Raw genomic sequence first — 17,830 nt, 5'->3', positions numbered from 1 at the left:
ATCAACAGCATTAATCTACCACACAGGGTGATAGAATGGAGGGTGACTGGGTGGTAGGACTACTTTAGAAATAGGGGGGACAGGGAAGATATCTCTGAGAAGGTGGTATTTGTGCTCAGCTGAAGTATGACAAGGAAGGACATTCCAAGACATGCGAAAGAGCATACCCTAAGAAGAAGTTATTGTAAAAGATACAATCCCCATAGCAAACTGTCTGCATTTTGCACACATTAAAAAAGGATGTAACAACAGGTGCACAGAAGAGAAATGTAGCAACAGCACAGCATCAAAATGCTCATCCCTTCACCTCCCTCCATTCCTAAATGGTTACTAAAAGTTTTGTTTTTTTTTTCAGTGATTTTTACAAAGTAGTTTTGGATCCTTAGAGAAGATGCCTCCTAAAATAGGGATGTATGAGAGAGAAGGAAGCAAGGGAAGCAAAAGGAGTTTTAAGGAAGAATAAAGATGGGGAGAGACTGATAAAAAGAAAGGGAAAGGAGATGAGGAGATAGAGAAGAGTAGAAACATCTCTGGTGTGTAGTAGAATCTGTGAATGGATGAAGTCACTGTCTACTGCATAGGATAAAGCAAATGCCCAAATAATTAACATAAACAGAATAAGAAAATATATGTGTGTGTGTTTGTTTAATGGAGGAATAAGTGGGATAAAGGGAGGCACAAGGAGAAATCTCTCCTAACAGAGGTTCAGAAGATAAATGGCTTCAGAAGTTTGCCATATGTATTAGGATTTGAGTAACGAATAATACTTTAACATATTGCATCTAAGCCTGTGGGGAGAAGGGTGTAAGAAAAAAGAGATAGCGTGCTAGGAGGAGGTAACACCTTGAGAAATGCTCCTGAGGCATAAAGGGTTTGTTTTTTAAGAGGATACTATGAACAACTCTATGCCAATAAATTAGACAACATAGAGGTGGGAAAATTCCTAGAAACACAAAAACAACCCACCCTGAATCTAGAAGAAATAGAAGATCTCAACAGGCTGATTACAAGTAAAGGGATTGAATCAGTCATCAAAAACCTCCCAACAAAAAAAAAATCCCAGGACCAGATGGCTTCACAGGTGAGTTCTACCAAACATTCCAAGAAGAATTAATACAATCTCTACTAAGAAACTGAAGAGGAAGAGCACTTTCTAACTCATTCTATGAGGTAACATCACCCTAATGCCAAAGCCAGATAAAGATACAAGAAAAAAATTACAGATCAATATCTCTCATGAATATAGATACAAAAATCCTCAACAAAATACTAGCAAATTGAATCCACAGCATTTTAAAAGAATCATATACAATGATCAAGTGGGATTTATCCCAGGTATGCAAGGGTGGTTCAACATAAGAAAATCAATTAATGTAATATACCACATTAAAAGAAAAAAGGGGAAAAAAACACATGATCATCTCAATTGATAGAGAAAAGACATTTGACAAAATCTGCATCCTTTCTTGATAATAAAAACACAGAAAAACAAGAATAGAAGGAAACTTCCTCAATATGATTAAGGGCATACATGAGAAATCCACTGCTAACATCATATTCGATGGTGGAAGACTGAAAGCTTTCCCTCTAAGATCTGGAACAAGTCAAACAGGGTCCACTGTCACCACTATAATTCAACATTGTACTGGAAGTTCAAGCCAGGGCAATTAGGCAAGCAAATGAAATAAAAGGCATCCAAATTGGAAAGGAAGAAGTAAAACTTTCACTATTTGTAGATGACATTATCTTATATATAGAACATCCCCCAAAATCAACAACAAAGCTACTAAAGCTAATAAACAAATTCAGCAAAGTGGTAGGGTATAAGATTAACATGAAAAAAATCAGTAGTGTTTCTATACACTAGTAAGGAGCAATTTGAGGAAGAAATCAAGAGAAAAATTCCATTTACAGTAGCAACTAAAAGAGTCAAATATCAAGGAATAAATTTATCCAAGGTTGTAAAGGACCTGCACACAGAAAACTTGAAAACATTAGACCTAAATAAATGGAAGGACATTCCATGTTCATAGACTGGAAGCTAAATATTGTTAAGATGTCAATTCTACTCAAAATGATTTACAGATTCAGAGCAAGCTCAATCAAAACTCCAGAAGCCTATTTCGCAGAAATGGAAAAGCCAATCATCAAATTTATTTGGAAGGATAAGGGACCCTGTATAGCCAAAGTTATCTTGAAAAAGAAGAATGAAATTGGAGGACTCACACTTCCCAATCTTAAAATGTATTACAAAGCTACAGTGGTCAAAACAGCATGGTACTCAACGGAATCAAACTGAGAGTTCAGAAATAGACCCTCACATCTATGTCCAATTGATTTTTGAAAAGGCTACCAAGTCCACTCAGTTAGGAAAGAATAGTCTCTTCAACAAATGGTGTTGGGAGAACTGATATCCATATGCAAAAGAATGAAGGGGACTCCTATCTCACACCATAAACAGAAATTAACTCAAAATGGATTAATTACCTAAAATTAGATACAGGACAATAAAACTCCTAAAAAAAGGTAGGGTAAAATATTCAGGATCCTATGTTAGGTAATGGTTTCTTAGACATTACATCCACAGCACAAGGAACAAAATTTTAAATAGATAGGACCTCATCAAAATTTAAAACATTTGTGCATCAAAGGACTTCATCATGAAAGTAAAAAGACAACCCACTCAATGGGAGAAAATATTTGGAAACCATGTAACTGATAAGGGTTTAATATCCAGAATATAAAAAGAAATCTTACAACTCAACAATAAAAAGACAAACAACCCAATTTAAAAACGGGCAACAGACATGAATAAAAATTTCTCCAAAGAGAGTATACAAATAGCCAAAAAGCACATGAAAAGATGCTCAACATCACTAGCTATTAGGGAAATACAAATCAAAATCACAATGAGATACCATTTTATATAACCACAATAATATACCTGTTAGAATGGCTATATTAAAAAAGGAGAATTACAAGTGTTGGAGAAGATGTGGAGAAATAGGAAAACTTATTTATTACTCGTGGGAATGTAAAACGGTGCAGTCACTATGGAAGACAGTTTGGCAGTTCCTCAGAAAGCTAAGCATAGAATTACTATATGATCCAGAAATTCATAATTACTGAAAGACGAAACAACCCAAGTGTCCATCAATCAATGAACAGATCAATACAATGTGGCATATACATGCAATGGAATATTAATCAGCCATAAAAAAGGAATGAAGTTCTGATACATGCAACAACATGGATGAAGCTTGAAGACATCACATTGAGTGAAATAAGCCAGACACAAAAGGACAAATACTGTATGATCTCTCTGATATGAAACAATTAGAGGGGCTGGAGGTAGGCAATGGGGCATTAATGCTTAAACTGTACAGTTTGAATTTGGGTTGATTGTGATGGCATACAACAGTGTGAAAGTAATTAACAGCACTGAATTATATATGTGAATGTGGTTAAAAAGGGGGAAATTTTAGGTTTTATCAATGTTATTAGAATAAAAATTTTTAAAAACCATAGGACTGTACTACACAGTGAACCCTATTGTAAATGATGGGCTATAGTTAATAATACAATTATAAAAAATGTTCTCTCATGAATTATAACAAATGTACCACACTAATGCAAGGTTGTTAATAATAGGGTGGTGTTCCGGTTTGCTAATGCTGCCAGAATGCAAAATACCAGAAATGGATTGGCTTTTATAAAGGGGGTTTATTTGGTTACAAAGTTACAGTCCTAAGGCCATAAAAGTGTCCAAGCTAAGGCATCAACAATAGGATACTTTCACAGAAGAATGGCCAATGGCATCTGGAACACCTCTGTTGTCTGTGAAGGCACGTAGTTGGCATTTTCTTACTTTGTTCTTTAGGTTGTGTTTCAAAATGGCTTTCTCCCAGGACATTTCTTTCTAGGCGTCTGGAGGTATTCTCATAGTTTTTCCCAGGCAAACTCTGGACTAACAAAAGTCTACTTTCAACTGTCGTCTCAAAACTGTCTCTTTTAGCTTACTGCACCGAGCTCCTTCTGTCTGAGCACTTACAGGGCTCCAGTGATTTAATTAAGACCCACGCTGAATGGGCAGGGCCACATGTCCATGGAAATAATCCAATCAGTTATCACCTACAGTTGGGTGGGTCACATCTCCATGGAAACAACTTAATCCAATGACTCCAACCTAATCAACACTAATACATCTGACCCCACAAGACTTCATTAAAGAACATGGCGTTTTGGGGGACTTAATACATCCAAACTGGCACAGGCAATATATGCAAAGTGTATTTATGCATGATTTTTCTATAAACCTATAACTTCTCTAATTAAAAAAATGTGCTGAGAAAAAAACACAAAAGGGTTTGTTTTTATCGTAACTTGGGGAAAGAAGGTTTTATAGAGAAAAAGGAACTTCATAGGATGTCTATTATAATGAGTGTTTGGAGGGGAAACAAACAATTATTATGAGTAGGACATTGTATGGGAAAAAAAAAATGAAAAGACAAACTCCAGGAGAAATAAAAGGCTATATAAGAAGTGATATGTAACAAGACTTCACTACATGGCTCTGCCATGAATAACTTTTACATAGTCCCAATAATGTAAACATTGTTTATTAATATTAAAATACTAAATAAAACATTGTGAGGGTGGAAAGGTAAGTGAGTAACTAGGAGTGAAATCTTCATCTGTTATAGCAGGAAGTAAATGAATAATGTTCTAAAATCAATTACTAAAGGAATGATTTAAAACTACCTTATGCAAAGTATGGTCCACAGACCACCATCACCTGGGAGCTTGTTAGAAATGCAGAACCCCAGGCCCCACCCTGGACCTACTAAGCATCTGTATTTGTCAAGCTTCCCAGGTGATTCATGCACACAGCTTGAGAAGCACGGAAAAGTTGACTTTGGGAATAGAACTGCGAGTGGGAGAAAGTGAAACGAGGAACAGGAGTTCCCTGTCTTAAGCTTGAAGTATTGTTTGATCTTTTTTGTCCATGTGCATATTATTTACTACTTTGATTTTTAAAGTTTTTAATTGTTAAAATTAACAATTTTAGAATTCTTTATCTTAACTTGGGGAGGGGCTGGGAGTGGGGAAAGGAGGTTTTCTAGAGAAAAGGGAACTTGGTAGAATATCTGCCATGGTGAGATTTTGGAGGAGAAACAGAGGGTGTCTCTCCAAGACATCGCAGCCCCATACCTGGCACCTCCCAGGACTTCAGTCGGCCTCTCTCACTTGCCTTTAGAAGCGCCTTGGGGCAGACGTCATCCCTCATCTGCCACGTGTAAACTTTGCCATAAAAGCATTTCTCGAAGTTTTCTCTGACTCTCTGCAGTCCCCTCCCCGAGCAGCTGAGAATAGACCGCAGCCACAAACCGTCTACAAAACCTCCCAGCTTCTGTTTTCTCCCCAGTTAGAGATTTCTCTGGCAGTTATCTCCATACAGCAGCTCTTAAAGTGTGTCCCCTGGACCAGCAGCATCAGCCTCACCTGGAAACTGTTAGCGCTGTGCGTGCCTCCTTCCCGAAGTGGGAAGCTCACCAAGGTGTGAGGACCACACTGTCTTCTACTGCTGGTTTATTCGTTTCAGCTCTCACTTGGCTCTGCCATCGGCAGCTCCTCAGGGAGAGCTTTGTCCTCCCAGCCACTTTCACAAATGATGGAGGCACCACCTACCCCAAAGCTGTTTCTAAAAATGACTGGAGCTTCTTCCTATCAAATCTTTTTTAACGATTTTTTTTTTTTGCTGTTGTTTATTTTAAAAGAGCTCCACTAGTAAACTACATAAACAAATCAGGACCAGAAAGTAGAGAAGTCTAGAATGACAGTTTGCAGAGCAGGGACCCATCAACCAAGATAACTCAAACTAGCTCAGTGAGCACAGCTTCCTAAAAACTCAGACCCTTTATTATTATTATTATTATTTGCCCTTTTTTTCTGCCTTCACCCTTGTGTTAGTCTGAAGTGGAGGTCATTACAGGACTAAAGGAACACAGATTTTTCTTTCCCATGCATAAAATACAGGATATTTTAAAACGGGTTTGAACAGCCTATGCCCCACATATCCAGCTCTTTAATCCACACCACGCCCCATGTTTGGAGCTTATCCTCACATTTGCTCCCTGGTGCCATCCACGCACATTGATCAGAGCTGACTTCAGATCTCCTGCGCCCTTCCTCCTTGGCCCCCCTGCACCCCATAAGTACGCCATTCCCTCAAGCACCCAGATGTCAATTTTACCCTGGAAGATACCCTGTGCAGATAAGTTCTGCTGCGGTTGAGGGTGATTCAGTGAGCCTGGGCCCCCCACTCCTTGCTACCCCTCGGTTGCTCTCTGTCCCTGTCAGTACCAGTGAGAGATGAGCCCCTCAGATAACCCAGGCGAGTTTCACTTCCTGAGATGGACAGCTGATAAGCCTCCGTCAAAATCCCAAACCCAGACCATAGAAAGTATCTCTATGGGACAAAGTCGGCCCTGGGATTGCCAACAAAGCCTTTCTGCAGAACGGGAAAGCCAGATTTGAGCTGTGGGTTGGAAATTTTTCATCTTGTTATTAAGCATCTGGTGCAACCACCTCATTTTTATTTGTCTTTCATCTTTGCCGTTAGAATCGTTTTAGGGTCTTCGCTCTGTTTGCTAAAGGTGTGTGGGCGTTAACGTCACACTATGGAAAAACATGCACATATGCACACCACACACTTTTTTTCTCCATTTCTATGCAAGCAGATGTTTTTGTGACTTTCTAAAATAAAGAACATTTTCAAGTATGTTACTACTTGATTTTTGCAATTTCTCTCAGAAAAGAAGTTCTGTTCCTACAAACCAAAAAGGAAAAAAAAAGGCAACACCCCTCCCCCCAAAAAAACTTCCCTTTTCAGAAGGAGGCCAAACATTTAAGAAGAGGCTCTATTTAACTTGTAATCAGAGGAATGCACATTAAACAACAATATTTTTACCTTTTGAATAGGCAAAGATTTACGAGTTTAATGTCATGCATTGAGGTGGGGAAACAGGTACTCTCACACATTTCTGAGGGTGTGTGATTTGGTTCAGCCACACTGGGAGGGGATTATGGCAGTACCTATTAAAATATGAAATCTGCATCACTTGCGTCCCATTCTGGCATCCTTGTTAGAGAAATAGTCACACGTATTCTAAAGGAAGCATTGTAGCACCCAGCATGGCAGCCTTGCTTATGTTGTTGCAAAGGGAAAGCAACCTACATGTCCATTGGTTAGACAATGATACCTAACATATGATACGTCCGTACTGTGGAATACTATGCAGCAGTTAAAAAGAATGAGGTGAATCTATGTATACTAACACGGAAAGATCACCAAGAGGTGTTTCTGAATGAACAAAGCAATTTGCAGATCATATGTCCATTACAAAGGCATTTCTGATAAAAACAAAACAAAACACCAAAACAACATCCTCTATTTGTCTAGCAGAGAAAAGGCTGTGGAATGATTCATACCAAACGGCCACAGTGCTTACTTCTGGGAAGAATTCTGGGGTTATTGGCAGCTTTGTCTGTAATTGCTGAATGTTTTACTATGACAATGTATTCGGGCATAAATTGCATACTCATATATTTAATATGAAACATTTTGAGATTCTAAGTGTTTCTATTTGTTAAATAAAAAAACCTGTAATGTCTCGAATATTAAGTAGAGTTTGTGTTTATACAAATATACGGTTACTTCTTTTTCGAAAGTTTTTATAAAATCATCCAATTTGTCGAAATATCTCGTTGTTTCTGATAGTTAAGAACAAAGATGGGTTTCTCTGTGTTCAACCACACCAACACACACATACACACAGACACACACACACACATACCATCACTCATCCTGGGCATAGCAATTTCCACCCCATGCCACACTGTGCAAACTTTCAGGATGTCTAAACCACATCCAAGCAGGCCTTTCTGATTAGCCGATAACTTAGTTTCCAGACTTCCGTGCCATCTGATTGTCAACTCATAATTTCAGAGCTGCCAAAACAAAGAAGCATCTGACTTGGTGGTGGCGCCCGGGTCTGTGGGTGTAGCTGGCAGCCAGGCACCTGGTTTCCTGACCCCTAACCACACAGCTTCTGGTGTGGCCTCGTGAGCATCCTTGTAAGGTGCTGCCCCATCCCTCCCACCGGGCTGAGCTTCAGAGCAGGCACTGGGGAGATGGTGGGGGGCCACTGGTCTGGGAGAAACCTTCTCAAAGAACTTCTGCCTTGCAACTTTCTAATTTCTCCCTGATTTAACATGGCAGCGTTCTATAATGGAAAGACAGGGTGAGTTGGAGGAAAATGCAGAACCAAATGTCATCGGGACCCTAGCATTTTTGTTGGCATGACTGCTGTCTCTGTCCATGGGAAGACCTGCTGTAGACACCAAATTACAATCAGAAGTCTTCCTAAGGAAATGGATTCAGACAAGAGGTTAGAAGATGATGTAAATATCATTTTGAGTTCTCCCAGACTTTGGGGTAACGTCGCCTCTCTGGATCAGGCAGTGCCAGAATTCCTTTTTATTTTAGTGAGATGGGGATTTCAGGTACCAAAAAGACAGAGAGCAAAACTCCCTCCTAATCTTAATTTCCTAGTAACACTGTGCCAAGCCATCTCCAGACATTACTCACACTGCTTCTCGTCACCTTCCAGATATGAGGGGTTCACCAATGACATGAGCAATTGTAGGCTCAGAGTTGGCCATCTGCCCTTGAAAATTGGAGGTGGACCAGAGAAGGTATGTGTCTTCTGATGTGTGTGCCCTGTCCCAGGCAGGGCCCAGAGCAACATCAAACCACTTACTTCATTAGGACATTGACCGTGTTCTCCAAAAGAAACATAAAAGAGCCCACAAGCATATTTGTAAACAAACAAGAGCTTTAGGCGGAAACATGGCATCTTCTCTTCTCTGTTTTTGAGGAAGGTCCTCTTGAACTTGAACAATAAAAACTGATTATGGCTTGCTCTTATCCCCAGGCCCTCCCATTACAAAGATAAAGTGGGGCCTTTGCCAAAGCCCTCTTCCCCTGGGCAATGCTGGGCTTGCCTGCCTGTGTTTGCCTGTGTGACCCCCTTTCTCTATTACTCCCTGCCTGCCCAGCCCCTGTCCCAAATACATTCTTTTTTTTTTTTGGAAAATATTTTATTTTCATTTTAAGTAATATTTTAACATTTTCTTTTAATTGCAATTGGACAAAAATGAAATTTTTCTTCATATAGTTTTAACAGTCACAAGTATTTTACTTTTAAAATCTATGAACTGGTTAATGGACAATCTTTAAATAATCTGGTATATTAAACTTCAAAGTTTAACATTTAGCAAAATTTGGCTTCACAAATTAACTTTTTTTAGAATGACAGGAAATAGGCACAACTTAGAATCCACGTTTAGACAGATGTCCTTTTCCCTTCCTCAAAATAAAAGCTTTAAAAAGTGTAGTATAAAAATTTTAGATATGAAGGCACTGCATAACTTTGCATCATATGGGTATTGTCTTGCTTAGCAGCAAGAGTAAAATATTCTACTTAATTTAATGGAGCATAAGAAATTTTTTGAAGAAGAGCCTAGTTCTCACCAAAGAAAAAGAACCTTTTGACCCATCTAGTTAATGGATTCATCTCCAAGACTGTGCTTTAAAAATTGACCCGGAAAAGCTATCTAGAGTATATCAACCACAAATATGCCTAATCTTATTCCGCATGAGTGTCAGGGTATGTGGGGAAGAGTACTACAGGTGTGAAAAATACGTATTTCCAAAATAGTAACTTATCTTTGATGTTAAAGCTAAATATTTTTTTCCAAATCCACTGTTTTTATATAAATGCAGCCAGCAACAGATGATCTATCAAAATAGTTTTTCAAAAGTTAAGTTCATAGTATTTTTGTAAATCTAAATGAACAGATCTGAACCATTATAATCTCCTATTCTTAAACTTAGGGAATTGTATTTGTTTTAGACATGTTCAATTCACTAGGCAATAATAATGTATGGTTCAGGGAGTGCTCTGATATCCTAAGCTCTGTTATAAAAACAAAAACCATAGCCAGAGGAGGACCTTACAAGCAATTAACGACATTTGTTATCATCTTAGACACTAAACCAAAAGCTGCCCAACATGACATGAACTGCAATAGTAGCCACAGAGGCTTCAGGGTAGCCTGGAAAATCAGATCCTGAAGTCCTTGGTAGCATATAGTTGATTTCAAATGTCCCTTTCTAAGGACACATGAAAAAAGAATGGAAATTTGCCCCTTAAAGTAAACCACACTGTATGTTTTCACAGAAAGAAACATTTTAGTTGAAGTGAATTTTGTTCTTTCCAGGCCAGTAAAATAGTGGCCCATAAGGTATCATCCAGGAAGCTAAGACATTTCTACAACCTGGTCTAATGATTCATGGTTTTTCTTTTAAGTATTTTAATTACATTATAGAGGAGAAGAATATATATGCTTTAATCATATTAGTTTCAGAATTAATAAAATAACACATTAGAGAAAAAATTACTTAAAAATAGTTGTATTTATATTCCACAATTTGCTCAAATGCTGGTTTTCTTATAAACTTTCTACAGGATGTTTTTAAAACAAATTCTTCACGTTGTGTCTTGACTATGTACTTACAGAATTTCAGGGAAATAGTTCTGTGTGTTTTTATAGTTTAATTTGTACTAAAGGGATGGCAGGTGGTCACATGCAGTCCATGTGGGATTCTAACATGACATTTAGTGAGTTTTCTGACGTGGACCATCCCTTTGATGCTGAAGGCAATGCATCTGTTGAAAGAAGTGACTGCAAATTTGGATTACTGCTTTCCGCATCTTCCAGTTTTTCTGTGTTATCTTCCCAATTAATGTGGAATCTTGTGACTCTGGGATTAGATGCCGAAATATTCCTTTGAAGCTTAGAAAAGGCTGGTTTTACTGGCGGATTTTCCCTTAATTCTGTCTCAGTATATTCATTATTTACATAATAGCCAACTCTAATAAATTCTTGACCTCGATAGGTGCATATAATTAATACAACTGTTACACCTACTGCATCTGCATGTGGAATGAGTCCTGGATTAGGTGCATCAGCCTGAAATACAAACATATGCCTTCCTGCAGGAACAGGACCCACTAAAACAGAGTCTAAAACTTGGTCGTATTCTTCACTTTCTGCAGAGCCCACATAGATAATTTTCCATCCCAAGTCTTCAGACAGGTCCTCGATGCACTCGAAGGTGATCTCGAACTGGAAGGGGTTGTAGAAAGGAGAAGGGTTACCCAGCACCACTACATTGTTCGCCTGAACCTTTGCCATATTTTGAAAAAAAAACACAAACAGTGGGAACGCGGGCTTGTTGCGGCACAATGAAGTTCAGCGCGCGGCCGCTCCAGAGAGCGCAGACCCCTGCCCCGGCGCTGCCCCACGTCGTGCAGCGGCCACTTGAGAAACTTTTTTTTCCTTTTTATTTACACGGGAGCACTCCACAGTGTTTGCAGCTTTCCTGTTTCTTCCCAAATACATTCTTTAGCTCTCCAACCAGGGTCACCCACTGGCCCGAGGGACACTGCTGCTTCTCAGTGGCTCTGTGTATCTCTGTCCTGGCCATCATGGGTGGGTTTGATGGTTCTTCTCAAGTTTTAATGTGCACACAAATCCCCCGGAGATCTTGTTAAAATACAGATTCTGAGTGAACAAGTCTGACCAGCTTTCAGATGGTGCCAGTGTCACTGAGTCGGGATCACACTATGATGCAAGCCCTCAGAAGGCAGCCTTATTTCCATGTTTGAGAGGCAGGGAGAGGCTCTGCCTCACGGTAGCCTCCCGAATAAAGGACTGTCGGGGCCAGATGAGGTGATCCACCTGAAGGCCTTGTACATTATTGAGGGTAGGAAAATATTGGTTGTTATAATACTTTATATTATATAAATTATATGCTTTGGAATCAGAGAGAACTGGGTTTATCCCTCTCTCTACTTGTTAATTGGGGGTTAGAGCAAGTCACTTTTAATCTCTTTAAGCCTCAGTTTCCTTAGCTATGAAATGGGAAGTGATAATTTAAATAAAGATGTATTTGCAAATATTTTGAGTCAATATCTATTTATGTATTCATCTTTCTCTTCATTAACCTAAATGAACAAAAGTTTTATTTCTGTGTTTGTGCTTTCAACTCACTAAACTCAGATTCCTGCTAAGAATCTAGAACCAGAACTTAGTTAAAAATCCATTCCAAAATCATTATTAAATCAAACAGCTTTGGTGAGAGTCATCTGGTTTTCTAAGGTTTACAAAACTTCTCAGGGAACCCAGAATGATTTATGGTTTGCTACCACAACTCTACGAAGCTAGTGGTTTCAACCAAGTTTCACTTACTCAACCCTGAAATTCAGCGCAGAACTGGGGGAAAATCCACTTGAAAGAAAATTACTCCCCTGAACTCTTCTGATAACAGTTTCTCCAGGGCCAGAACTCAAATTCTTCTGCTGGCGCCTTTGTCTTCGGCCGAATATTCTAAAGTGGTGCTGAACACTAATGCTATAAACTGCAGACCTTAAAGGTCCATAAGAAAAACTTTTCCAAAAGATTCTTAAGCCAGGGTGACATACTGGCAGATCCCAAGAAATAACAGTAAATGAGGAAGTTTAGAGAGAGCCACAGACCATTCTGGCCTGAGAATGGCCCGCAAGTCCCCACTTGTTACCAGTTTACTCTCCACCCAGCATTGACACAGGGCCATTTTTGCACCATTTCCTTTAATCCTCACATCCTCACATTTCATGTAAGAAGAAACTGAATTAACAAATGAATTGTAAAGATGGAAAATTTAACCACCTTACTTTTATCTGCGCAATGTAAAACTAAGTTGTTTACCTATTTAATTGGATCCGTTAATTGTTTCCGAGTTGGCAGTCTTCTGTGATACATGTAAAGATTTATACACAAGCTGATACACAGCACTGTTGATTATATTGAAAAATTATTAGCACAAGTCTAAAATAAATTACTGTACATTCAGACAATGTAATGGCGTACCATTAATGTCATGTTTTTAAGAGTTTTTAGTGACAGAAAAATTATAATGCTGTAATATGAAATGAAAAGGGTAGGTTATTCACACATTTATTTATTTATTTATTCAAAAATGGTTTTCACACACACACTTGATTTTCTAGGACAGCACTGGGAATCCAGCTAGTAAATCAGGCAGAACTGGTCCCCGGTCTTGTGGAGTTTACATTCTGGTACTCGCGAAAATTTTTTGGAAGAAAAATCCTCAAAGTGTTGCTTTTTAAAGGGAGTAAGGATGCTTTTTATTTTTCTTCTTCATTCTTAGGTTATTTCAAAATTTTCTAAATGAATCATGTATTTTTTTTAGTTTTGTTGAGGTATAATTGGCACTCAATAAACTGCATATATCTAAAGCATACATTGTGATAAATTCTGGTGTAGTGTACATCAGTGAAACTGTCACCACACTCAAGGTAGTGAACATAGCCTTCGCCCCCAAAAGTTTCCTCGTGCCCCTTGGTAATGCCTCCACCCCACCCTTCCCACCCCCATTCCAGCACTGATCTGCTTTATGTCACTATGGGGTTTGCATTTCCTATAATTTCATGGAAACAGAAATATTACAGTATGTACTCTTTTTTTGTCTGGCTTCTCTTACTCGGTGTCATTATTTTGAGATTCATCCAAGTTGCCATGTGCATCATGTTGTTCCTTTTTATTGTTGACCAAGCATTCCATTAGATGGCTAGTCCACGTTTTGTTATCTATCACCCATTGATGGGCATTTGGGTTCTTTCCATCTTTTGACCATGACAAAGAACGCGGCTAGAAAGGTTCGTGCACAAGGCTTTTTGTGGAAATACCCAGGAGAGGAACGGCTGGGTCACATGGTGACTCAATGTTTAACTTTTTGAGGAACTGCGAGACTGTTTATGAGTGGCTGTACTACTTTTTCATTTTTTTATTGTGGAATATAACATATATACATAAAAGTGATAACTATCAAAGTGTGATTTAACAAGTAGGTGGAGAGTAAACTTCAAAGAATGTTATGAGCCTGGCTAAACTATTTTACATTTCTACCAGGGGTGTATGAGAGTTCATCTTTCCTTCTTTTTTTAAAATTACGTAGTAAGAAATGAATACCTGTTTGTTGTAAAAAGAAAATTCAAACCACCAGTAAATACAGAATCAAAAGTGAAAGCTCCTTTTTATTCCATCCCTTTCCTAGCTCCTCAGACATACTTACTGATAAAAGTTTGGTGTGAATTCATTCTTCCATAGCCTTTTCCTGTGTGCATATGTGTGCACGTGTGCGTGTGGGTGTGCGAGGATGTGTGTGCATGCGCGTGCAAATGATTCGTGTTGTGTTAGCCCGGGCTTCACTCGCAGAACCATGAAACTTGGAGATCTTTCCTTGTCAGTGCATGTAGCTTTACGTGGATCTTTTGAATTGCTGCTGAGTTCCCTACTTCAATTGGGGGATGGGGGTGGTGGTTTAAATGTTAACCACATTTCATTTACCCATCCTGTGAAAGAAGCAGATCTTTTCAAATTTTTAAATTAATGTAGTAGTTGGTGCAGCTACTTTTCCTTCTGAGGACTGAAGAAAGGCTGCCCGCGGGAAGGATTGTGTTTCTTTCGGGTGACACGGGTCTCGCATTAGCGCCTCCGCCATCGTGCCGCGTTTTTGCTTGTTTCGTGTTTGTCAGGGCAGAATTGCCTTTTCCTGATCTGCTGGTTGCGCCCTGCGCTTGGCGGTGAGGAGCTCGCTACGCTTAGAGTCATTCCGAGAAGGGCAAAAGGGCTTCAACTCTTCAACTTTCAGCTTTGGAGATGAGTAAAATTAGTAGTTTCTTTTAATGTCAGAAAAGTTACCACATCTGCCAAAAGTGGGGACAGATCCTGTTTAAAATAGACAACAATGTAATCCATACTTGGTCAGCTCTACAATTTTTTACTGTCTCCCCTAGGTGCATTTTCTCTCTCTCTTTTCTTTTAACAATCCCAGCGATGCTAGGACTGCATTAAATTTCATGTCTTTATCCCTCTCTCAGCAGTTATCTGGGGGGCTAAATCATTTACACTTATATCTTAGATGAAGTCTTTTTCAATTAAAAAATATAGATTCTCTGTTGCAAACCTGGAAAATAGAAAGGTATAAAGGGGAGAAAAACCTCCTGTAATACCACAACCCAAATACAAGAACTATTAATATGTTGTATTTCTTCCTAATATTTTATATTTTATATAATATGTATAATGTGTGTGTGTGTATATATATATATATATATATATATATATATATAGTGGTTGTATTTGGATTGTGGTATTGTGAATGATTTTTATATAATATATAATTGAATAAAAGTCATAAAAATCTCATTTATGATCAGTGGAAATTCGGTTCTGGTGATAATATTAAAATTAAGTTATTTAGTAGGTCCTAAAAATTGTTTTTGCTTATCTTCCCAAGACAACGCCTTCTACATTATTTTGAAATAAATACTTTATGCTACTCTTTTTTACCCTTTACTCTCAGACTTCAATCTTTAGAACATGTACAAAATTTTTATTCATTATTTGATACCAATTTATATTTACATGTGAATTGTTAGTCTCACACAGGTGTGGTTGTTTGAAAAGCCTACTTATGCACAGACATTCTACAGGAGACCAGAATATCACAGTCTGTTTCACTTGTAATTTCTATGTAGGTGTCATCCATGAAGATTCCAGTTTGGGAGATGCTCTTTCCTCAACTCTGAATAAAAGAGGCACCAAATTTAAATTACGCAAACTTCACCATTGCCCCTGGAAATTAATCATGCCTCTTGACAAGACTTTACATCTCTGTGAGAGTTATAAATTGTTTTCTACAGAGAAATAGGCTAACCTGTTAAATACTTAAAGGAAAAATGCTAGATTTACAGAATCCAAAAAAATAGTAGATACTTGTATATCTTAAAAGTTTTTAAATGCACTTTATTTTTTATGAGAAATATTTTTATTAAGGTGAACATCACATGACATACAATTAACCATTTTAAAGCATACAATCCAGTAGGATTTAGTATATTCACAATGTTGTGCAACCACCACCTCTTGATAATTTCAAAACTTTTTCAACACTCCAGAAAAACCATTTAATGTACTCATTCTTCATTTTCCTCCTTTCCTTCTGGATATATCATATAAAAGGAATCCTACAATATGCGACTGGCTTCTTTCACTTAGCATAATGTTTTCAAAGTTTACCCATGTTATAGCATGTATCAGTTCTTCAATCCTTTTTATGGCTGAATAATATTCCAGTGAATGTATATACCACAATTTGTTTACCCAGTCATCCACTGATGGACATTTGGGTTGTTTCCATCTTTTGGCTATTATGAATAATGCTGCTATAAATATTTATGTACCAGTTTCTGTGTAGACATGTGTTTTCCTTTCTCTTGAGTATATATATAGCAACGGAATTGCTAGGTCATATGGCAATTCTATGTTTAACTTTTTGAGGAACTGTTTTTTACAGTGGCTGTACCATTTTACATTCTCACCAGCAATGTATCAGCGTTCCTATTTCTCTATATCCATGACAACACTTGTTATTTTCCATTTTTTAAATTAAAGCTATCCTAGTGCGTGTGAAGTGGTGTTTTGTGATTTTGACTTGCGTTTCCATAATGACCAGTGATGCTGAGGATCTTTTCATGTCTTTATAAGCCATTGGTATATCTTCTTTGGAGAAATGTCTATTCAAGTCCTTTACCCATTAAAAAAAATCAATTTCCTTTATTACCATCTATCATTTACGTGAAAGATACCATCAATTGTAAGACGTACTGTTATTTTATGTACTATAGAGAAAGGAAAATCCCTTCCAATTAAAATCTGACATGAAATCTTAATCATAGTTCTACATTATGCATGATTTGGTCATTTGATACTCTTGTATTCTTAAATTACTTTCATTTCTTTCAAGGCATCTAGAAATCTCTCCTGATTTTAGTTGCATTGCATCTGTTACAGTAACAAAGTACAGCATAGCTTCATTTACTTGTGGGAACTCTACTTCCTTAGGTCCTCTAAAGCACTTAGTGCTTGCTCTGAAAGAAAAATGGAATTGAAGTCATCTTCTAATTCTGAATATAATTAACAAATATATACATCACTGCTATGTTCTAGAGATTCTACAAAGACAATATAATTTGTTTTAATGCTGAGACAAGTGTAATCTTTTTTAAGGACATTTTACATGACAATTGAACTCAACACATGTAGTATCAAGCCACACACTTCATTCAAATGAACTGACAATGAGCCATGGCTGACACTTGGCCAACAGCAAAATATGGCCCCATTAATCATAAGATTTAACCAGATGTCAGAAATGTGACTTAGAGCTGATGAAATACTACTTTGCAACCATCTGATTCACAATTTTCTATGGTTAAATTTTGCATCTTTCTGTGTAATACTGTTGTTTTCTTCTTCTTTTTGAGAGTAAACAAGATAAATAATGGCATCTCAAACCTCCAAAGACTAAAGGTTGCAAGTAACCTAAATTATGTTAATTCTTTAGCATTATTAGCCTTTGCTAGAATCCACAGATCTTCAGTACGTGCCTGATGATAGGGAAGATGAAAGAATAAGAAATGAAAAGTTTATCCTACTCTGTGTATATGCATATATCTGTGTGTTTTTCCACCCTGCTCCCCTCCCCATTCTGAGAAATGAATCCTGTATCCTTCATTTTGGAGACACTTTGCTTGCAGTAACCATGACCCCATCTCCATGATTACAGTTAACCATG

The 17,830-nt window shown here is 37.9% G+C and overlaps 1 protein-coding gene across 1 annotated transcript; it reads right to left on the bottom strand.

The window, feature by feature from the left end:
- Window positions 1–10,707: 10,707 nt before the first annotated feature.
- On the bottom strand, window positions 10,708–11,322 carry LOC119544065 (histone chaperone ASF1-like). Its single transcript, XM_037849124.1, has one exon. It carries the CDS (start codon window positions 11,320–11,322, stop codon window positions 10,708–10,710), a length of 615 nt encoding a protein of 204 aa, XP_037705052.1.
- Window positions 11,323–17,830: the final 6,508 nt, after the last annotated feature.

The sequence above is a fragment of the Choloepus didactylus genome, chromosome 1, assembly GCF_015220235.1.
Source record: "Choloepus didactylus isolate mChoDid1 chromosome 1, mChoDid1.pri, whole genome shotgun sequence".
Classification (NCBI taxonomy): Eukaryota; Metazoa; Chordata; class Mammalia; order Pilosa; family Megalonychidae; genus Choloepus; species Choloepus didactylus.
The sequence above is the reverse complement of the archived record's forward strand: the minus strand, read 5'-3'. Positions and strand labels throughout refer to the sequence as shown.